This window comes from Trichechus manatus, unplaced genomic scaffold (genome assembly GCF_000243295.1).
Source record: "Trichechus manatus latirostris isolate Lorelei unplaced genomic scaffold, TriManLat1.0 scaffold00081, whole genome shotgun sequence".
NCBI lineage: Eukaryota > Metazoa > Chordata > Mammalia > Sirenia > Trichechidae > Trichechus > Trichechus manatus.
In genome coordinates, this window is record NW_004444017.1 from 9098903 (window position 1) to 9123222 (window position 24320).

Here is a 24320-nt window from a genome sequence, read left to right on the forward strand (position 1 = left end):
ATTCTTAAGCATAGTGCTGAGTGAGCCTTTCTTTTAATGTGTGTTCCCTGCACCCCTGGTTAGGCGGACTGAGGAGGTATTTGAAGTTTTCAAGAGAGGAATAAATTTATAGTGTGCTAAGGTCACATGAAGGACCCCTGGTGGCACAATGGTTAAGAGCGCGCTGCTAACCAAAAAGTCAGCGGTTTGAACCTGCCAGCTGCTCCTCTGGAGAAGGATGTGGCAGTCTACTCCTATAAAGATTACAGCCTAGGAAACCCTATAGGGCAGTTCTACCCTGTCATATAGGGTCACTGTGAGTGGGAATCAGCTCGTTAGCACATAACAACAATAATAAGTTCACATGAACTTGGATAAATTCATTAAGAAGTTTAATAATAGAGAATACAAATAAGTAAGCAAGGAGTTTCAGAATGTTAATTAAATGATGTATTTAGACTACTTTAAAGGGCTAGTTCATGGGAATGAGAAAGTTGAGTAGTTTAACATTATGCCTTGGAAGCTTAGGAGAAAATGTTTTATCAATAATAGATTCAAAGTGTGATGGTTAGTTTATGTGCTAAGCTTTGGAAATACAGACATGAAGGGCAATTTCTAAGCACCTAGCATAGAGCCCAAAATATTCCTCAAGGAATGCATCCCTCCACCTGCTTCCCCCTCACTACTTTGGAGGATTTTGATAGTGATCATAACAGCTACTTTGAAGTGAGAGTATGAACTTTGTGGATACAGATAATCTTCACTGCTGTATAAAAATAACAAATTATAGATTTGCCGTTTGGCTATAGATATGCAGACCATAAGCTTAACTGAACCTTCTTTATGAATTTATATAAACAGACTGATTATTAAATATCTTACTAGGATCACTGATCTTTATATTATTTAAAATTAAGATGCACTAATAAGACAGTCCCTGGCTGGGGCAAATGATTAATGAGCTCGGTTGCTAACTGAAAGGTTGGATGTTCAAGCCCACCCAGAGGCACCTTGGAAGACAAGCCTGGCAATCTGTGTCTGAAAAATCAGCTTGAAAACCCTATGGAGGGCAGTTCTACTCTGACACACATGAGGTTCCCATGAGTCAGAATTGATTCAACACCAACTTGTTTTTTTTTAATAAGAAAAGGGTACCTGTATAAAGAGTCCTGGTGGTGCAGTGGTTACAGCACTTGGTTGCTAACTGAAAGGCTGGCAGTTTGAGCCTACCAACCTCTCTGCAGGAGAAAGATGTGGTAGTTTGCTTCCGTGAAGATTACAGTCTTGGAAACCCAATGGGGCAGTTCTACTCAGCTCTATAGGGTCACTGTGAATCAGAATCGACTTGGCAGCAGTGGGTTTGGATTGGTACCTAGATAACATTTGCATGTGATTGGAAGATGGTGACTTTATGGAAGTAGTAAGTTTTGAAAAATGTGAATTTTTCTATAGTGTAATTCACTATTAACGTGTTTTTCTATATATTTTCTTTTTAGTGGGTTTATCTTCTGTGGCAGATAAATGAAATAATTCATTGCTATAAAGTGGAAGACATTGACATTGTGGTGGTCGCAGAGGTCACATTACGATTAAGTGAAATATTGGAGTGTTTAGGAAACCCAGCAAGAAAATTTAAAAAATCTCTAGGTAAAATATTGAATGAAAAATATGAGATTACTAACATATGTACAAATGTCAATAAATAAGTATAAATTAGAATATGGGATAACTTCTGTTAATGTAAATTAGGCATTTCAGTATTGTGCTTCAGTGATGACTTATAACCAGAGATAGAAAGAATACAGCGGTTTTAACCATGGATTTCAGAAAAAGGTTACACAGTGTAAGGTTCAGTAGCAGACAAAACTCTTTTTGTCTTCTCCTCACTCATTTGTTCCCCTTCTCCGCTTCTCGTCACCACCTACTTCTCTCTTTCCCCTTCTCTTTCATTCTTCCTTTTTTCCTTTCAATCCCCCTCTTTTGTCCTCTTTCATATTTCTCCTCTTCCATTTCCCCATAGGGTGTATGCTTCTTGAAGGAAGAGAGTAAGTTTTGGTCACAATTACATTCCTGGTACCCACACTTCCTAACACAGAGTGGGAGTTCAAATAAATATTTGTTGAATGCATCAGTGGCCTTCTACCCTTTATCCCCCTTTTTAAAAATTCTCCTTTCTCTTCTAATTCCTTCCTCTTAAAAATTCTGCTTTTTTTCTTCATTTCTTATTCTATTTATCCTCTTCTTTTGCGCTTTCTTGTTATCTTCCTCCTCTTTTTCCCTTCATTTCCCACCCACTCTCCTACTCTCCCTGTCCCAACCCCTTGATGCCGCATCCTATTTTCCTCCTTGCAGAAGATGCCATCTTTCAAAGGGTGGCTGTATGCTCTGACTTCCTTGTTTTTTCCTCTGCCTATAGTTAGACCCCTCTGCCCATATGTAAAGAACAGGGTGGGATGTTCATGGTGGGGATAGGGTGTTTACTTTGCTATTTCGCCTGGCCGATGGAGTATGTATGACTTCTGGAGGACTTTGTCATAAAGCCATTGTTTTCCCAGAGATTCACTAATTTGGCTCTCCCTGTCGTTGGTTGTTGAGTGTGTGGCTTTGCAGATGGAGTTTTATAGCAACGGTCCTTAAATTTTGATGAGTATCAACTATCACCTGAGAACTGATAAAAATACAAGGCTCAAGCCCTTTCTACATCAACTAGCCTGGACCCTTCTAGGCTTTATAAGCTCTCCAGGTGATTTTGATACATACCAAAATTTAAGAACCACTGGTTAGAGGTCTCTGTTCTTCTCACATGGTTAGTGGCCTGAAGTCATATTTTTGAAATGGCCTACCTTAAAATCCTTTTTACTTTTTAAGCTTTTATTATGCAGAATTTCAAATATAAACTAGAGAGATGAAATAAGCCACCATGTACTCATTAGCCAGCTCCAACAATTAGCAACATTTGCCAATCTTACCTAATCTCCGCTGCAAAACTTTTTTCCCACAGTGGAGTTTTTTTAAAGATGACATCATGTCATTTAACTAGCAGATGTCTTGACTGCTACTTCCTTGGCATTGATTGCAGATCAAACTAAAATGAAATCCTTGACAACTTCAATCATTTCTCCATTTATCATGATGTTCCGCACTGGTCCAGTTGTGAGGATTTTTGTTTTCTTTGTGTTGAGGTGCAATCCATACTGAAGGCTGTAGTCTTTGATCTTTGTAAGTAAGCGCTTCAAGTCTTCTTCATTTTCAGCAAGCAAGGTTGTGTCATCTGCATATTGCAGGTTGTTTGAGTCTTCCTTCAATCTTGATGCCCTGTTTTTCATTTAGTCCAGCTACTCAGACTGTTTGCTCAGCATACAGATTGAATAAGTATAGTGAAAGGATACAACCCTGACGCACACCTTTCCTGATTTTAAACTACTGAGTATCCCCTTGTTCTTTTCAAACGACTGCCTCTTAGTCTCTGTACAGGTTCCTTGTGAGCACAATTAAGTATTCTGGAATTCCCATTCTTCACAATGTTATCCATAAATTGTTATGCTCCACACAGTTGAATGCCTTTACATATTTTCTGAATGCTTTTAAATGGACTTTATAGAATATACAGGAAGACCAATCTCTTTACCAGTGATATTACCTTGTTCATAATCAAGATTCTTGATTTTGTTGTATTGCAAGATGATTTGAAAGTGTCTTAGATAAAGAAAAAAAATTAATTATGTGAAACAAGTTGGTATTTAATTAATTTCTGCAGTGTTCAATTATTTCTAATAGCATGGATAATTAAAAAGATAACCAATTTAGCATAACTTTTTAAGATTATGACTCACTGCTGTATTTTCATTTTTCTCTGTACTTCTTTCTTTTTCTCTCATCCCTCCTTATTTGCCTTTCTGTTTTTCTCTCTCCTGCCTATTCCTTCACCATTTTTTCTTTACTTCTCCTTCTTTCCTCCCTCCTTCTCTGCTCTCTCTCTTTCTTTTTTTACAGAGTTATCTTTAAGAAAAGGGAATAGTGAATTGCCTGTATACTTGAAAGGGAGCTCGGAAATTCTTCCAATATTAAAGGTACTACAAAATATTTTAGAAAATACGGTTAAAAATGCCACACTTGTAAATGTATAATGGTTAGTTGTAGAAAAAATTTAAGAATTTATGGTTTCTTCATACATTGAAAATTACTGGGCCTTTTTATAACTTTTACTTTAGTTCTAGAAAAAACTAGAGAAAATATCTTTAAAAGGATTTCTGATTATTGTTGATAGTTTGGATGTGTTGTGATTCATAGACTTAAAAATAGAGCAGAGATCTTCTACTCAGCACACACTTCTGACAGATTAAATGAGTTATTGCCTGTATGAAATCCACTTAAAACAATGCTTGGCACAGAGAAAGTTCTCAGTGGGCTTTAGTTTGAGAGAAGAAAGAGGATGGGGAGATAAATGGCTATTCCTCTTTTCCTTGATTATCCTTCCTTTATGATATTCTAAATACTTCCTTATTTCGTGAATTATATTACTGAACTGAATGGGAGTCTAGGGAACTGCTGTATATACCTACCTACCTGCCTATCTATGTAGTAAACATTCGTTTATTTGTAGGCAAGATCTAGAACAGCATTTTCCAAACTCTATCCTACGTGATGTTAATATTATACTTCAGAAAAGGATGCCATAATCAAGTAATCTTGGCTGACTCTGGATTAAACAAAATAGATTTATTTACTGTGAGACTTCTCATAGGCATTGATTTATTTATGTGTACTGCAGTTCTCCAAGAAGGAGATTTAGAATACTATACGTTCCCTTATTTGAGAATAAAACCTTTTAGCCCCACTGGAATACCTGTTCAGAATGCTAGTGTTTCATGGACTATAGTTGAAAAATAATTCTTTAGAGAGGAAGCTAGTGGACTATATTTTGCTTTGCTTGATTTAATTTATAAACTATAATTTTAAATTACAAAAGTAATATTAATATTAGGGAATGTTTCAAGGCATAAAAAATGAAGAAATGAAAAAGTCTATAATTTTACTATACTGACCTAAATATTATAATTTTTCTATATTCTCTTTTAGACTCTTTCACAATTTTAACCTAGTAGCATTCTATTTTTTCTAAACATTATTTCATCAGCACTTCCCCTGTTACTATATGTTAATCCTCATAATATTTTTTTTGAAAAATTGATTTGAATATATGATATGAAATAATAAAGAATATTATAATGATGACCCATTTTCCTATCCGTTGGCTTAAGAAACAAACATTATAGTACAATTGAAACCCACTTCCCCACTAACTCCTCCTGATCACATTGCCCTTTTCCCTACCTAGGGGTAACTGCCATTCTAAATATGGTGATTATAAATTCCAGGCATTTTAATACTTTTATTACATATGCATGCATTCTTAAGCAGTCGAGAATACTGTTTTGCCTGTTTTTAAATTTATATAAATAGTGTCATCCTGTATGAGTTCTTCTGAAGCTTGATATTTTCTCTCAGAATTTTGCCAGATTCACCCAAGTTGATTTGCATAGTCATCATCAGGGGCTGTTTAACTGGTAAGCAAGGTACACACGGGTTCACTTGTGCTTACTTACTGATCTATAGTATACAATTTCACCTGTTTTTCACCACAAGTAAACATAAGTAAGCCTGTGCGTACCTTGCTTATTTGGTAATTAGTCCCTGGTCATAATGCTTTCACTTTCACTGCTACACCCAACTTGCTCAAGGATGCCCAGTAAGTGGTAGAGTAGGGATTTGAACTTACATTTGTTGCCTTCAAAGTCCAGGCTTTTAGCCACTATGCTATGCTGCCTCTTGATTGAAAAACAAAGTATCTTCAGGATATCCATATAAAAATATTTTCCCAGTATGTAGATTTAAACCACTTTTATTGGCGATTAATAATATACCATCTCCCCCCTTTCACCCTTATATATGGTATCCCTTTGAAATATAAAAGCCAATATTATTTTAGAAGTGTTATTTCATCTACAGCCCTGCCATACTTGATGTAATAGACATAGTCCTAAGAAACTGTGCACCAATCAAATATCATTATGAATGTAGTAGAGGATTGGGTTGTCATTCTGAATTTACTTTCTCAAATGAATGTTCACCTTGTAACTGTAGGTTTCAGGAGATGAAGTTTTGAGTTCTTTATGTCGTGGTATGTTTTTTGAAGTGAGCTAGAATTGAGAAATCTAAACTGGGAACAGAGAACGTTTGACCTGCATAAAGAGATTGGGGAAGCATAATAGCTGTCTGCTAGTGGTTTTTCCAGGGATCACTTAGGGTACTTGTTAAATATGCTGATTTCTATTTCTCAATCGAGAAATACTGAACCATAATTTTGTGTAGGGTTCTTAAAAGTTCCTAATTCCAGGTATGTGCCTCTTAAAAGTTCCACTAATTGATCAATTTCAGACTACAGAAGTTAGTAAAAGTCTTCAGTGTATTCATCTTTGGCATTAGTGATTGGAGCGTAAATTTGAATACTGCTCATATTAACTGGTCTTCCTTGTAGGCATATGGATATTATCCTATCACTGACAGTGTCGTACTTCAGAATAGATCTGGAAATGTTCTTTTTGTCAATGAATGCAATTCCATTCCTCTTCAGTTTGTCATTCCCGGCATAGTAGACCATATGATTGTGTGATTTAAAATGGCCACTATCAGTCCCTTTCTGCTCACTAATGCCTAGCATATCTATCTTTTAGCATTCCATTTCGTTTTCGACAACTTCCAATTTTCCTAGATTCATACTTTGTACATTCTGCATTCCGATTATTAATGGATGTTTGCAGCTGTTTCTTCTCATTTTGAGTCATGCCACATCAGCAAATGAAGGTCCCGAAAGCTTGACTCCATCCACATCATTAAGGTCGACTATACTTTGAGGAGACAGGTCTTCCCCAGTTGTATTTTGAGTGCCTTCCAACCTTACGGGCTCATCTTCTGTCACTATATCAGACAACGTTTTGCTGCTATTCATAAGGTTTTCACTGGCCAATTTTTTTTAGGAGTAGATTGCCAGGTCCTTCTTCCTAGTGTGTCTTAGTCTGGAAGCTCTGCTGAAACCTGTCCACCATGGGTGACCCTGCTTGTGTTTGAAATAGTGGTGGCAAAGCTTACAGCATCACAGCAACACACAAGTCACCACAGTACGTCAAACTGACAGATGAGATTTGCATTTGGCAAGTCTGCTGCACAAAAGATCTTTTTAAAGTGTTAAAAAGCAAAGACGTCACTTTGAAGACTAAGGTGCACCTGACTCAAGCCATGGTATTTTCATTTGCCTCATATGCATGTGAAAGCTGGACAATGAATAAGGAAGACCAAAGAAGAATTGATGCCTTTGAATAGTGGTGTTTGTGAAGAATATTGAATATACCACAGACTGCCAGAAGAATGGACAAATCTGTCTTGTAAGAAGTACAGCCAGAATGCTCCTTAGAAGCGAGGAGGGCGACTTCATCTCACGTACTTTGGACATGTTATCAGGAGGGACCAGTTCCTGGAGAAGGACATCATGCTTGGTAAAGTAGAGGGTCAGCGAAAAAGAGGAAGACCCTCAATAGATGGATCAACACAGCAGCTGCAACAATGAACTCAATAGCTATGATTGTGAGGATGATGCAGGACCAGGCAGTGTTTTGTTCTGTTGTACACAGAGTCGCTATGAGTTGGAACCAACTTGACAGCACCTAACAACAACAGCTACAGAAGTTCCCTAAGTAGTTCTTAAGGATACTAGAGTTTGAGTTCTTAAGGATACTAGTTAGTAGTGGGCTAGCACATGTTTTCTGAGACTTCATAGGACAGGAATAGGAATACAAAGGGAAGTTAAAAAGTGGAAGTTACAGTTACATTTTGACTTGAGATAGAAAGTTTATAGCAAAGAAAGTCACTAAGTGAAATGGCTTTGTTAGAAGGTGATGATTTTCCCACAACCCCAGAAGCCGAAGACCATTTATGAACTGTTGCTCCTGTTGTTTAAATTAGAAAAAAAGTATCCTTTCCTCCAGATGCTTTATACCATCTGCTGGAAAATTGTCAAAATTGGTCTACAAGTCTGTGATGACTACAGTATGAATGGCGCCTCCTAAATCTGTGCAATACACAACCTGCCCAGCTATACTGGAGCGTATGCTAGATCTACGAGAGATGATTCATTGGTGTGCACAGCAGCTGGTGTTGGAAGACCTGGAGTTGCGTTCGGATTCAGATATTGACTGTATGACCTTGACTGAATTATTTCATCTGTTTGAGTATGTGTTCTCATCATTAGGAAGATAGTACCTATTTCACTAGGTTGTCATAGAGATGAAATGAGATGCATTAGTAAAATTGTGGAAACTAATACCTGGCACATGGGAGATAACTCTGTTTTTCTCTTGTGCTTCATGTAGAGCACTAAATCTCAACCTTCGGTTCTCAGACCCGTCTGGAGGGGTGTGAAGTGGGGAGAGGGAGTGAGAATTTATTGCAAGAATTCCCAAATCCATATGCTCACTTAGCAGAGTCTGTAAAAAACCAAAACCAAACCAGGTGCTATCTAGATGATTCTGACTCGTGGCAACTCCATGTGTGTTAGAGTAGAACTGTGCTTCATAGGGTTTTCAATAGCTGATTTTTTGGAAGTAGATTGCCAGGCCTTTCTTCTGAGGCACCTCTGGGAATACTCGAACCTCCAACCTTTCTGTTAGCAGCGAGCATGTTAAACAGAATCTGTAGATGGGATAAATTATATTATCTTGTATATATACATGCTACTATTTTAAAAAAATGTATGAGGTGCTATTGTGATTACATAAAAAATTATGTTTTACTGAATATGCAACAGCTATTTTTTGACCAATAGATTATAAAATTATAATAACTAGTGAGTATCAACCTCATAGGTCTATGACAATTAAAAGATGAATCTATGTAAAACATGTAGCACAACACCCTGGTAAGTTTTCATTAAATGTTAGCTGTGATGGTGATGATGATGATGATAATGATGAAGAAGGAGGAGGAGGAGAAGGGAAATGGGAAAAGGAAGAGGAGGAGATGGAGGAGAAGAAGAAAAGTATGTGGGTGTGTGTGAGGGGTATTTGAAATTTTTGAGGGTTAAAAAGGTAACCTTAGAGACTTCTGTTTCTGGCAATACGGCAAACTCAAGCCTGTTGCAGCTGAGTCGATTCCTACTCATTGAGACCCTATAGGACAGAGTAGAATTGCCTCCATAGGGTTTCCAGGGAGTGGCTGGTGGATTCAAACTACTGACCTTTTGGTTTATCAGCTGAGCTCTTAACCACTGTGCCACCAGGGCTCCATATGGCAAACCAGATAACCCCCGAACCCTCCTGCTACAAAACATCTAGACAGTTGGATAGAATTGAACAAATATCCTCAGCTACATTGCAGAGCTCACAAGAAAGTAAGGTGAATCCCAGAGCCCAAAATAGAAAGGGGAAATGAAAACTATAATGGTAAGTTGAGAGTGGATAATGCAGCAGCTAGCAGGTGTGGAGTGGATGGACTCAGCTACAAAGAAGCTTGGATTTTTAACAGCCTTCCAGGAAAAAGAGATGAGGCTTGGACATATGAAAAGGGGGTGGGGAGGGGTTTGGAACTGACAACCCCCATCCCCTATAAAGTTGGAGCCCTTGTGGTACAGTAGTTAAGAGCTACAACCGCTAACCAAAAGTTGGCAATTTGAATCCACCAGCCACTCCTTGGAAACCCTATGGGGAAGTTCTGCTCTGTAGAGTTAGAACCTGCAAAATGCTACAACCTAGGAAAGATAGATTAGAAAGAAAAAAAAAAAAAAAAGCTACCTATTTGTATAGGGAAATATCACAGCTTGGGTACCCAGAAGGGGGATGGTTGGGAGAAAGTCTTTCCTGATGATTTATAACTTGAGCCTGCCCTTAGGTAGGTTTATTATTTGAATTTTCGCTACTTAGATTGCTTGGGAATTTCCAATCTGATAAATTAATACAAAAAGGATCCAGAGCTTGCACTTCTGACTGGAGAATTTGTTCATCACACACTCTCACACACACACACACATATATAACAAATTTAGTATATTTTAGGAATACAAGGATGATTTATCATTAGGAAATCTATAATGCAATATACCACATTAGCAGATTAAAGGAAAAAATATAAATATCTCACTAGGTAAAGAGATGCAAAAAAAAAAAGAAAGCATTTGACAATTCAACAACCATCCTTTTAAGAAATAATTCAGCAAATTAGGAATAGAAGAGAACTTTGGTGTCGGTTAAAGGGTATCACCCAAAGACTTTTAAAAAATGTTATATTTATGTAGAAAGATTAAAACAGCCACTTCATTCTGATGTAACAACATAAAGATATCTAACATCCTTCTGTTCAACATGCCCTGGAAGTCTTAGACAGCTGAATAAAAAAAGAAAAGAGAATAAAAGGTATAAGGGTTGTAAAGGAAGTATCAGCCTTGTGTTTATTCACAGAGAAGTATAATACATTGCAACATTTTTAGTAATAGCAATCTAAAGTCCATCAGCAGAAGAGTGGGTATGTAAATGGTGACATATTCCTCAGTGTAACGCTATTTTATCGTGACCATGAAGAGTGCTCTAGATTGTCAGCTTGGCACCATTGCCATGCCCTCCTATAGTCTCCTTTCCGTTATCGCGTTAGACCTGCAACTACATTTGCCAGTATCTTACTTTCGTATGGTTCTAGCTAGTCTTCCAGTGAGGGCATTTGCATGATTTTGTAATGCAGGAAGAAAGAGTTCTTAGTGTCCATTGGCACACGGCAGATGTGAATTTATCAGCCCTCCTGAACAAGCTCTTGCAGTTCACCTCTTTCAGTCCAGTAGGTATTTGAGGTTGTTGTCAGTAGCCTTCCAGAGATTCTTAGATTCACAGAGACTCTGAGAAAGCTCTTGAGCATCGCATGTGGCAAAATTGTCACTGGCAGCTTCTTGATCTTTGCTCCCCCATGTACACCTCTGATTCTCTGTATTAAATCTTTTTTGGCTTGGAATTCCTTGAGTAGTTTTGTGATCATGACCAAACCCTGAATGATGCTTTGAGTTACACACACCAGCATGAGTAAGTTTCAACCACATATGGTTGTGTGAAAAAAGCATACTACGGAATTTTACAAGAGAAAAATTTTAAATATGCAAAGCAATATTACATATTGTTGATGTATACATATACATGTAGTAAAAGTTTGAAAAGAGGCAAAGAAATGGTAAACACCAAATTCAGGGTAGTGGCTACCTCTAGAGGCAGAGAAAAGGAATGACAATGTGGACAGTTATACAGAGGATCTTAATTTTATGTGTGTGGGTGCATGTTTTATTTCCTAAATAATATCTGGAGAAAATGTGGAAAATGTGAAGGTGTGAACAAACCCGGCTACTCTTTATATTATCTTCTGTAAAAGGGTTTTTATTTTATTTTATTTTTATTATTATTTTTTATTGTACTTCAGGTGAAGGCTTACAGAACAAATAGTTTCTCATGAAACAGTAGTACACATATTATTTTATGACATTGGTTAACAGCGCCACAATATGTGGGTTTTTATTTTTTGAAAAACAATGTTTAGACCATTAGACTTGATGGTCTGTAAGTCTAAAGTCACAGCTCTGAGATTCTGATATTAAAAAAAATCAACTGACGTTTCTTCTAAAAATAAAGTATATGAAAATGACAAATTATGTGAGCTCTATTTTTAAGTGTGCTCTGAACTTGGTACAATCAGAATTTTGACAACCATGAATGGAAATTATATACATGCATGTGAAAATTTTAATTTATATTTGGAAAAATAATGCAATGTATTTATTATTTTCATCTTTATTGATAGTAATCCACATTTAATAAAAGACAGACACACTTAGTAAGAAATACAACATTGTTGATATTAGAGTATTTAAATTTCTATTTTTTAATTATTGTTAAAAGGAGTTAGAAAATTTTGCATATGGTTTTTCCCTTATGTTTTCTTTTTTCTCTTTTTGTTTATAAAATTATTTTAGAAAAATCCCGATGAACAATTATATTTTGCTTATGGACTTCTTGACAAAGTAATTGGGGCAATAAATTTGAATTGCATGGTAACTACTTTGCCAAATGGGTCATCAGTAATTGATCACTGTTATACCAAGGTAAGAATGGAAAAATCTTACAATAGCTTCAAGCTGTACTTAAGTAGGAAGAGGGCTGGTCTTGCAAGTAGGTAAGTGAAGTATAATTTGTGGTGGCTCCTCTCCCATAGGCCAGAAATGTATTATTCCCTTCTTCCCAGAAGAAAGCAAAGAGAATGAGGGGCCTTTGAATTCATCAGTTAAGAGGCCACTGATGACTTATAAAAGCGGATTTATTAGTGTGTAAGCCAGACTGGAAAGGGTCGAGGAGTGAGCAGAATTTAATGGCTAAGAGTAAGATGATGACTTGAGGGATAATAGTATAGAACTATTTTTAGTGTGATTTGATAACTGTATTTATTTTTTATTTTCACTTCAACTCTCCTGGACCAAAGTATGTCCAAGATATAAATGGAAACACTTGCAAACCAGTTACAGCAAATAGTTTCATGATGGATTTGCATCTTGAACTAATTCAAGCCCAGCATCGAATAGCCGTCATGCTTCTTGATCAATTAAAAGGTAGTAATCAAAGCAAAAAATTTTGCTGAATCAATTTTAAGCCAAGTTCAAGTGTGGAATCAATTTAATTTGTAAACTGTGTTCTTGTTGACTGGGTGTTTTTCAGATGAATTTTGTTTTTTTTTCTTTTGTGATGAATATCAATAGATACCTTTCATTATTGCTTTGCACCTTGTGTAGCAAATCAGTAAACTTCTAAAAAAATTTAAATTAATTGTATTTGTTGGAGTTATAGTAAGTTATTGGTATTTTGTTAATTCAATTGAGCAAATATTTACTGAATGCCTACTATGATACAGACACCATATTCAGCTTGGTACAAATAAGACACAGCCTCTACTTTTGAGTTTCTAGATAAGTAAGCCAATGGTAACATTGAATGTTAGTAAATATTGTAACATAGGTATGCTCAGAGTGTTTCTTACGGGTACACAGAGAGAGGGCATCTACATTAGACAAGGAAGTTAAGAATGGCTGCCTAGAAGAGGTGATAGTTGACCAAAAAGCTAGTAAAAGTTATCTCCATGAAGAAGCTAGAAAAGGCAGTAATCATTTTGGTTAGAGGAAATAGCCTTTAGGAAGGTGGCCGCAGATAGTTGCATGGCACAATTTAGGAACTGCTAGAATTCTGTTACGGCTGGAGTAAAGAGCACATGTGGGGGATGATAGACAATAAGCTCAGAGAGGTCTATTATGGTTAGATCTCGAAGGGCTGAGGAATTCATACTTTATCCTGGAAGCCATTGCAAAAATTCAGGAAGACATCTCAATCTCTAAAAGCAATGGATCTAAGTTGTAGTTTTTCATTGCCTCATTGTCAGGTAATGAGATCAAAATATTAAAAAAAAAAAAAGACACCAACAGTAATAAATAATACACATACAAATAACACATTTGTCAGAGTTCTGAAATAAGGTTTAATATCATTAGGTCTAAAAATTCTTCTGTATTAGGTTAAATTTTGACAAAGTTGAGCTACTCTTGCATGATCATATAGCCAATATTTATATAACTACCACTTGTCCATTTTAAATTACTAGTAATGATATTGTGCATGATAAATACACACAATAATTGTTAAAGCTATATATTAAAAAGTACATGATTATATATAAATAAACCATCTATAGAAAACCATATTATTTGGTATGGTAAAAGGACAGATGGTCCATAAAGTCTGGAAACACAGATTGAAGATGTCTTTGATGACATTATGCATATTCACCTATGTTTCCAGATTTTATTAATACCCTCTTTATATATTATTGAAGAGGATGGTAATGCAGAATTTAGGATGGTGGTTCCTTTGTGGAGGTGGTAGGGGGATGACATAGGAGGGAGGAGGATATACGTAGATTTAAGTCATTGGTAACTTGGGTAGTCAGTTCTGGAGTTGCGTGGCTTGCATGTGTTACTATATTAATGTGCTTTATAATATGTTAAATGTATTTTTGTGTTTATCAAATAAAATATAGAGAAATAATCAAAAATTTGATTGTTTCCCCTGAAAATTAAAGAAAGGGCTAAGAGAGTTAATAGTGGTAAACTGTTTCCTCCACTTTTTGCTTTGAAAAAATTTCAAACCTACAGAAAAATTAAATGAGAAGTATAATGGACAGCCATATACTCTTCACTTAGATTTGCTAATTGTTAATGTTTTGCCCGGGGAGTGTTTTGTTCTGTTGGACATAGAGTCACTATGAATTGAAACCGACTCATCAGCACTTAACAACAACAATATTTTGCCATGTTTACTGCCTCTCTCTTTATACACACGCATATACATAATATATCAACACACCTACTTTCATACATATATGCGTGTGTGTGTATGTTCCAGACATCATGATATTTTACTCCTAAATACTTTAGCATTTATCTCCTAATAACAAGTATATCCTCCTATGTAACCATAATACCATTATCACTCTCAAGAAATGTAACATTGATACAATGTTGTTGTTGTTAGGTGCCCTGGAGTCAGTTCTAACTCATAGCAACTCTGTGTACAACAAAACAAAACACTTCCTGATCCTGAGCCATGCTCACAGTCGTTGCTGTGTTTGAGTCCATTGTTGCAGTGTGTCAGTCCATCTTGATGAGGGTCTTCCTCTTTTTTGCTGACCCTCTACCTTACCAACCGTGATGTCTTTATCCAGGGACTGGTCCCTCCTGACAACATGTTCAAAGTACGTGAGAGGAAGTCTAGCCATCCTGGCTTCCAAGGAGCACACAACAATATTGTTTATTATACAGCCTGTTTTCAAATTGCCATGTTTATTCCCCAAATATCATCTTGGGGGAAAAAATGACTTAAAAAAAAATAGGATCTAGTCAAGGATCACTTATTGCATTTGCTTGTCATGTTCTTGAATCTAGCATAGTGTCCCCAACCTTTTTTTTTTTATGACACTGATATTTTTGAAGACATGTTTCTAGGACATTCCACAATCTGATTTTTCTGGTATTCCTCATCATTATGTAGGTGATGTTGTGTCCGTCTCATTGTATCACACTAGGTGGCATGCATTGTCAATTTATCCTATCATTGCTGAGTTAAAGTGCTATCACTTTGTTAAGGTGATGTCTGCCAGACCTCTCTGTTGTAAAGGTACCTTTCCCCCTTAGTAATGAAAAAAATAATCTGATTGTACAATGGTGATTTTCTAATTGAATTATTCCTGCTACATTTAATGCTGACATTCTTTTGTAAAGAAGAACTGTCCCTCTCTGGCCCTTTTAATTTTTTGAGTAACATTGAAGATTGGATTCCTTTTTTATTCAATATTTTAAAATCAGTTATGAACATTATTCTTTCTGATGCTTAAAGTCACAGATTTTGTCAGTGAAGACTCTTTAAACTAGATCCTGTATTTTTTTTGACATGTCCCCATTATTCTTTGAGCAATTTCTTGCTGTCCACACAACAACATATTGTAGACCTACCTTATGCTTTCTGTACCCAAGACCTAGAATCACCAGTTTGGTTCCTTTTGGTAGGGGATAGTATTTAGAAACCAAGATCTATGAGTGTGAAGTGCTCATTGCTATTTGGGGTGTCAACTAGCTCCTTTGAATGGATAGAGCTAAGATATATAGATCTTAAAAACGTATTTTTTCCACTAGTTCTTTCTGAAATCCCCAGTTCAAAGTTTAACACCAAAAGGTTCTTTCTCACCTACCTGATTGTATTTTTGTTTTTCCTTCTTCCATATTGAGGACTCTGGTTACCAATAACATCAACATTATTACTCATTTGCTTTATCCTACTATATTAACAAAATAATTTCAGAATTATTAAACTGATACCACTATCAACAACAAACCTATTAAGTAAATTCAGAATATCTTTGCAGTTCATTTTATCTTTAAAATATATTATACAGTCATAGAATTGTGTTCAAATTTCCTTGAATTAATTCTGTTTTTTGTGTGATTTGTTACCACTAGGACCACTTTTTTTCTATTTGCATAAAATTTCCTTTTTTTATGCTTTTACATTTTTAAACTTTTAATATTTAATTTAAACATTTACGTGGTTTCAAAACTGTTTCTTATATGACCTGCTGAGTAGGTGGAGGGAAGCAAATAATAATTAAAATATCTCTGTGTCATCATATATAAATTGAAAAACTTGATAAAATGTTCTTAATATATAAAAAGGTTACTTAAGAGTAATAACTTTGACAGTTCTTTGAGCTGAAAAGATTTGGTTCATAAAAGGATTTCAAAATGTGACTAGAATACTGTGTCTGATTTTCTTTAAGAAAATTTGTCCATAATTTCCACTTAGTACCTGTATTGTCTTCTTTAATGGAGGAGTAGGGTATTATTTACTTACAGAGTTACTGAATAGTTCATTTTCCAGTTGTCATCCATACATCTTTGAAGGCCAAACGATTCTCTGAGTTTTTATTAGACCACTTAAAGGTATGGTAGACTTGAGTTCGAATTTATATGAGATTAGTTATTCTTCCTTTGCAGTATCTCTGGATGTCCTTTATTTATTTATTTTTTCTGCTTTATCGAACTGCAACCCTAGCACAGATTATCACTTTTTTTTTCCTGTCTTTCTTCCCTTCAGTATGCTGGTGCTGGACTAATGTTCCCTAAATACATCTTTTGTCGTTCTTATTCAAGAACTTTACAACGGTTGCTTGTTGATAACTATGGCATTAAATGTGACTCATCTATATCTGGCATTCAGAGTTTTCTTGCAATATCATGTTTCTTAACTCCAATGAAAGTATTTAATGAGTATTTACCCCCTCACAGGTACTGAGAGCATGATGCATTTTTTTTTGCTTTATATTACTATCTCCATGCAGATAAGTTCCCTTATACTTTGCCATTAAGGAAACCTTATGCCTTTTAATGGTGTCCTTTGGTATCTTTTCATCAATCAATCAACATTCCATGGTGACTCCCGTGCATTAACACAAACAATCAAACCTCAATAAAAGGAGTATATTGTAAGATTACTACAGACACCCTCACATACCTCCAAGGACAGAAACAAAATATTGCCAGGTCTCTTGAGGACCAGAACTGGAAAATCAAGAATCAGTGCTATCTTCTCCATTTCCCTGGGCCAGCATAAATTTATCCTTTTCTCCTTCATCCAATTTCCTTTTTTTTACTGGTCCATCATGTTAATCCCAACTGTACACCAAGGTCTCTCTACTATCCTACCTATACTCAACTGGTAACAATTTCTGTGTTAGTTGAAATTCGCAAGAAAAGGAGGCTCTAATTTTGTCAGAGAAGAGTGGGATCTTTATGTACACAAAACTGCCTCTTTCAGGGACAATGAATGAAGTAGTTTCTGTAGACAGGGCTAAGCACAGAGTTGTGACAGCTAATTTGGTATCATGACTTGCCATTTATTCTTTATTGAAAGGGAAAGTGAACAAAAGCAGTACTTATCAACATGCAAGATGATTTTATTTAAGGTGCAATAGAAAATATTTTTATAATTTGGAGATTCTGGTGTCCTCAGGTACACTGTGGAAAATCAAAGAGGATTTCACAATAAAACCGTATCATAATAGATTCATTTGAATTTTCATCTACTGATGAAAAAAAGATGACATATGATAGAGGAAGCAATAATTTTACAAATAGATGGCTACCTTTAATATTAATGTTAATGTTTATAAAATATTTCCTTTCTTGAACACAAATCTAGTTATAATGATGATCTTCTTTTTCATCATTTTCTTCTACAGTTTTGCAGACTCCAACTGTTAGCAACGTTTCTACCAAAGGCCTGGAAAAGTCAAAACAGTCTGGAAGCACTGATTGTTTCACAGGTAATTAAAATTGGGACAACCTATATTTTCAAAAGATTTTGAGGATAGTTTTTATCATGCCCTTTTGGTAAAATGTTTGTTTGCTTCTGCAGAATTAAGTGTAATGAATAAAATAAAGAAGAATAAACTATCCAAAGCGATTTACTTGATGCAGAAGGCTCTTTTAATATTTGAGAAAGATGCAACCTCTACATCTTCACATGACTTTTTGATGGTAATGATATTTCATTTCTTCTTTTAGTCTTGACTTACAAGTTCTGTATGATTTTCCCTTTGTTAAAAATAATGTGCTGCCCTTAATATCTGAATATGAACTTTCAGGTTCTCCACATGTAGTCTTCTCTTTGAGAAGGGAAACAGCCTGAGAAGGGGAAACGAATCTATATCTCTAGTTCTTAACTCTCCTGAAATGTATGGTATTCTCTCTCTGTAGGAGCAACCTACATGAGAAGCCAAATAAAAGCAGAAATACTCAAAATGAGGGAAGTTACAGAATTTAAGTGACACTCAGCTAGTGCAATGCATTAATTTCTATGGAATTAAAATGCTTCAGGTCCACTAGCTAAATTTATTCCCCCTCAGATAGATACTGCTGGTTTCTGATTTACTATATGTCTTAGTTATCTAGTGTTGCTATAACAGAAATACCACAAGTGGATAGCTTTAACAAACAAATTTATTCTCTCACAGTCTAGTAGGCTAGAAGTCTGAATTCAGGGTGCCAGCTCCAGGGGAAGGCTTTCTTTCTCTGTCAGCTCTGGAGGAAAGTCCTTGTCATCAATCTTCCCCTGGTCTAGGAGCTTCTCTGCACAGGGACCCTGGGTTCAAAGGACACGCTCTACTCCTGGCACTATTTTCTTAGTGGTATGAGGTCCTCATCTCTCTGCTTGATTCTCTCTTTTATATCGCAAAGCAGATTGGCTCAGCATACAACCTAATCCTGTAGAGTCCTGCCTCATTAACATAACTGTCGCTAATCCTGCCTCATTAACATCATAAAGGTAGGATTTATAACACATAGGAAAATCACATCAGATCACAAAATGGTGAACAACCACATAGTACTGGGAATCATGGCCTAGCCAAGTTGATACACATTTTTGGGGGACACAGTTCAATCCATAACACTATATTTGGTTTTTCTTTAAATTTGTTGATACCTTTAATCAGGACTTACTTTGGCCTACAAGTTGTTTTATCTCATTATTGATTCATTACATGTTGATTTTAGAGTCTAACTATCAGAGGGCAATCACATTTCCAAGTTATGAAATCTTCTGAAAACTTTGATTGCAGTGGGTTGAGAAGTGATTGACTCATGAAGAGGTACAGAATAATGTTGCAAGTAACTTTTCCGATAAGGAGAGGAAAAAAGTCATCAAAGCTAGGAGTTACAGAGTTAAAAAAGTTAAGAGAGGCGTTTTAAGAGAGAGAATTGAGCATACTCATATGCTGAGATGAAGAGCCAGTAAAAAAGAGAGAAATTGAAGATATAAAGAGAACGGGGTTAATTCATAGAGCCAAGTCCTATAAAAGAGGGAAGGGGATGAGGCTGAAAGCACAGGATTAATCTTCAGTGAAGGGTGGGCTGCAGGGTGAACCCTTATCCTCTGATACAGAAGGAAAGGAAGAAGGGACAGATGTAGATATAAATAAGTTTGTTGGTATAACTAGGCAGGGAGTTGAGCTGACACCTTCTAAACTCAAACATCTGATAAAGTAGGAGGCAAGGTTTTCTGCCTTCAGTGACTAGGTAAAGGTGGAGAGTTGGATTGAGGAGAGTGAAGACAATTGGAGAGTAAAGAAGAATGGATGAGGGAGCTGACTCCAAGTAAAAGGACTGGCCAGCATCATAAAATTCTAGCCAAGGCTGGAAACCATGAATTTTTAGGAGGGCCCGTATCTTCATAATGGTATGACATTTTCCTGGTCTGGTATTTTTAGTAGCTGTGACAGCAGAATATGAGATTTTTTCCAGGGTTAGATTTTTTTTTTTTTTAATTAAGGTACAGGTTAAAGGTTCATGGTAATAAAAAATGGCCACAGACTGGGTAGGGAATGAAATGACACCATCGAGGTATTTAAAGACTGGGTGATTATAGAGATATCAAGAGACTGGACATCTCTGTTAGGTCAGAGACCAAAGAGTGAGTGCCTGAGAGAGCTAGAAGGGTAGGTGTTTGAGGTTAGAAAGTAGAATGTTGGAACTTTAGGTTTCTCATGTAGTATTTCCTGGCCATCTGTCCATTGATTCATCTATCCAACAAATATTTATTCAGTGCCTATGACCCATTCAGCAAATATTGATTGAAAGTTCACTAGATCCTGGCATTACTCTGAATAAAAACGAACAAACAAACAATTTATTATTCAACAAATATTGGTTGATTGACTTGTCTTTGTGGTCCCTGCCTTCATGATAAATCCAGTCTATAGGGGTTATAAAAAGTACTGTATTTTTAAGCAAATAACATGTGCCTTCTACACTTGTTTGCCAACCGCACCCTCCCCCCGTAAGATATTTTTGTAAGTGTGCTATGCTAATTTTTTTTTTAAGCAGCAACATGTAAAAAAAAATTGGCATAGTGGCACTTATGAAAGTAACTCATGGGGGAGGGCGCAGTTGCAAAACGTAGAAGGCACACGTTATTTGCATAAAATATGGTAAATAGGTACTTATGAATCAGTTTCATAGGTGTTTTCGTTGAAAGAATACCAGGAGAATCCATCAGAGGAGCACCTAACGCAACAATGAGAAGTGACATGAGGTCGAATACTGAAAGACAGGCAGGGGTAGCTAGAGAAAGAGAGGAAAGTGTAGGAAGGACATTCTAGGTGGAGAGAATAACATGTGCAAAGGTGCCTTGGCTAGAAAAGTCATGGAGTGTTTGTAGCACTACAAGTCATTACTGTGACTGAAGCTTAGATGCAAGGGGGGAAGTGGTAAAAGGGGAGATCAGTGAGTAGGTAGAGGCTAGTGCATAAGGAGTCTTTGACGCCAAGATAGGGATTTTGGATGGATGAGTGCTCTCCATGTTCAAGGTAGGGCAGTCTGTCCTGGCAATATTAGGGAAGAGCCTCAACAAATTTGAATTCACGGCATTTGAATGAGGGAGTCTAATGATGGTGTTGAGTAGTCTCAGCTGACAAGACCAAGTGGTTCTTATCTTTTTTGGAAGTTTTCTGGGATGTGTTCAGATCATTTTCTCAGCAGATGCTTTTATGGCCATTGCTACTGTCTAGTACTTGGAGGATGTTAGAACTTCAGTTCTATTTCTGTTGCAGACAAGCCTTATCTCTCTTCTAGGACTGTTGCCCTCAGAACTAATCTTGTGGCCACTCAGACCCTTGAGAGGGTAAAACCTCTGATGTTTTCCTTTTATTATTATGACTCAATCTTGTCTTTATACTGATGTAATAATATGCTTGTTGTTAGGTTGCTGTTAGGTGCTATCAAGTCAGTTCTGACTCATAGCGACCCTATGTATGACAGAACGAAACACTGCCCGGTTCTGTGCCATCCTCACAATCACTGCTATGTTTGAACCCATTGTTGTATCCACTGTGTCAATCCATCTCAATGAGGGTCTTCCCCTCTTTCTCTGACCCTTTACTCTACCAAATGTGATGTCCTTCTCCAGGGACTATTCCTTCCTGATAACATGTCCAAAGTACATGAGATGAAGTCTCACCATCCTGGATTCCAAGGGGCACTCTGGCTGTTCTTCCAAGACAGATTTGTTTGTTCTTCTGGCAGTCTGTGGTATATTCAGTATTCTTCACCAACACCATAATTCAAGGCATCAATTCTTTGGTCTTCCTTACTCATTGTCCAGCTTTCACATGCATACGAGGCAATTGAAAATACCATGGCTTGAGTCAGGTGCACCTTAGTCCTCAAAGTGACATCTTTGCTTTTTAATACTGTAAAGAGGTCTTTTGCAGCAGATTTTTCCAATGCAATGCATCTTTTGATTTCTTGACTGCAGCTTCTGTGGATGTTAATTGTGGATCCAAGTAAAATGAAATCCTTGACAACTTCAATCTGCTTCCTGTTTATCATGATGTTGCTTATTGAACCAGTTGTGAATATTTTGTTTTTTTATGTTGAGGTGTAATTCATACTGAAGGCTGCAGTCTTTGATCTTCATCAGTAAGTGCTTCAATTCATCTTTGCTTTCAGCAAGCAAGGTTGTGTTATCTGCATAAAATGCGGGTTGTTAGTGAGTCTTCCTCTAGTGCAATATGTCATTCGATTTCTTGACTGCTGCTTCCATGGGTGTTGATTGTGGGTTACTGATTGTAATATGCTTACTCCCCTGTCATGTCTCTATCTTCCTACCACTGAGAGTAGGGGACGTGCTAGAGACCTGGAAGTCTATAAAGTTTCCAGTGTTCTCCTTGTGCATCTTTTCCTTCTATTTCTTCAGACTATTTTAACTAGTCTGAATTTTCCAGTGTTCTTCTCTTTGTGCTTTTCCTCTTCTATTTCTTAAGTGAAACTATTTTAACTTAGAAAAATTATGAATATAATGTCATGTCAGGATAGACTCATGAGATGCATTTAGAGGCTCTACTTTTTATGAGGGGTCCGTGAACATGTTGAATATTTATCTAGAGGCCCTGAAAGCATCTGTCGCCACCTCTGCTACTCAGTAGTAGTTCTTTATTCAAGTGTCAGTGCTTACTGGCAGGGTACTCTCCTAAACAATGTTGTTATGGCTCAAATAATTGCCAAACTTTCTTTCCTAAAGAAGATAAATACATTTCTTTCCCTTGACAATCATTTTCTACTGCGGTGTATTATAGAATGTTTTATATTATTATGATCTCCTGATAAAGTTATCCCCAAATCGGCAACTGATGTGTCATCTGATACCATAAACCTGTTTGAAGAGCCTGGATCTCTTTAGAACTTTTAAATAATTCATACCCTGTTTTAGTTTTTCAGAAGTTTCCTGATTGTAGATCTGAATAACTTTGTCAGGTCTCTGTTTTATTACCAATTACCAGACAATTAAAGATGGACCAACTTGTCACCACAAATGAGGGATAAACCTTTTATAATAACCTGTTAACTTTCCAAATGAGATGACTGGCTTTTTTTTTTTTTAAATGAAGATTTATTTTTTCCATTTTTCCTATCTTGGTCATTTGATCTCTGCAAGTCCGTATTAACTTTTTACACATTACACCACCAGTTTGCTTTAATGGATTGCACCTAGAACCTACCTGAGATGTCCCTGATCTTCTACTTCTGGTCAAATACAAGTCATCATGTAGCTTATAACATTGCTGTTAGTTCACTTAAGAGTACACTGGCTGAACATTCACTATGTTTGAAAATGGGCGTTCTCGTTGAAAAGAGGCAAGGATACTCCTCAATCTAAATGCTAAGAGTTATAAGCACCAGAATGTACACTGTTGTTTTCTGTCAAGCATCCATTTCCACTTCCAAGCATCTTCTTTTGAGGAATTTCTTCTTCCCCATTAGATGTAATCAGGAGGGATTTTCCAGGGGTCTTCTTTCCTAGCCAAGGTAAGGACAAATGAGGTAACTAGGTCAATTGACTCTTGCCTCCTTGGAATCTGAGTCTTGATCAGAGGGATACAAAGGCTAAAAATAGTTGGCCTTCATTCATTTCAATGGCTGTGTTCTGATCAGACTATTATAGCTGTGTTCTGTACTGTAGATCCTCCTACCATTCTAGAGCTGCTTTGTTCCAAGCCTGGTTTTCCTGTGGCTTCTGTTGCAAAGAAGCCCAACAGATATATTTCGTTTTTTCCTAATTTAGAACCTAAACAAATCAATAGTTAAAATGATCTTAGCAGTTTCAAATTCCTCTACAGATGCATCAACTCTAAGCAAAGGAGCATTGTCGGTTAGCAGATTATTTTTTATAATCTACACAGAAACTAATCGTGTGGTCTTATTTCGTTCTGTTGTACGTAGGGTTGCTATGAGTCAGAACTGACTCGATGGCACCTAACAGCAACATTTTTGAAACAGAGCTAATGAAGAAGCCCAGGGTTTCTAGAAGTTGTAATAAATCATGACTTTAATATTTCCTGAGTTTACTTCTTCATATCCCCTAAATACCACTCTATTAATTATGTTAGCAGTAATTGGACTTGATTATTTTTCCTGTTTTGTAGCATTTCAGTCAAATCAATTCTGTTTACTTTTTTGGGAAGAATATATGTGAACTAATTTTTTTTTCAGAGATCTTTTCAGCTCTTTTTAATTGGTCTGTGATGAATTCTTCCTCAAAAGAGTAAACCCTTTCTGATTCTGGCCCCTTCCCGTGAGGCAGATCATGTTTTGACCCCCAGGCTTCAAACTACTG

At 36.5% G+C, this 24320-nt stretch overlaps 1 protein-coding gene across 1 annotated transcript in view; it reads left to right on the forward strand.

Annotated features, from left to right (window-relative positions):
- Window positions 1-24320, forward strand: part of CFAP54 (cilia and flagella associated protein 54) — a 379568-nt gene that overhangs the window by 81756 nt on the left and 273492 nt on the right. Inside the window, exons 14-19 of the mRNA XM_023735735.1 lie at window positions 1476-1626; window positions 3973-4049; window positions 12032-12160; window positions 12535-12661; window positions 17890-17973; window positions 18066-18187. Coding sequence (XP_023591503.1) covers window positions 1476-1626; window positions 3973-4049; window positions 12032-12160; window positions 12535-12661; window positions 17890-17973; window positions 18066-18187 — 690 coding nt within the window. The remainder of the gene's footprint in view (window positions 1-1475; window positions 1627-3972; window positions 4050-12031; window positions 12161-12534; window positions 12662-17889; window positions 17974-18065; window positions 18188-24320) is intronic.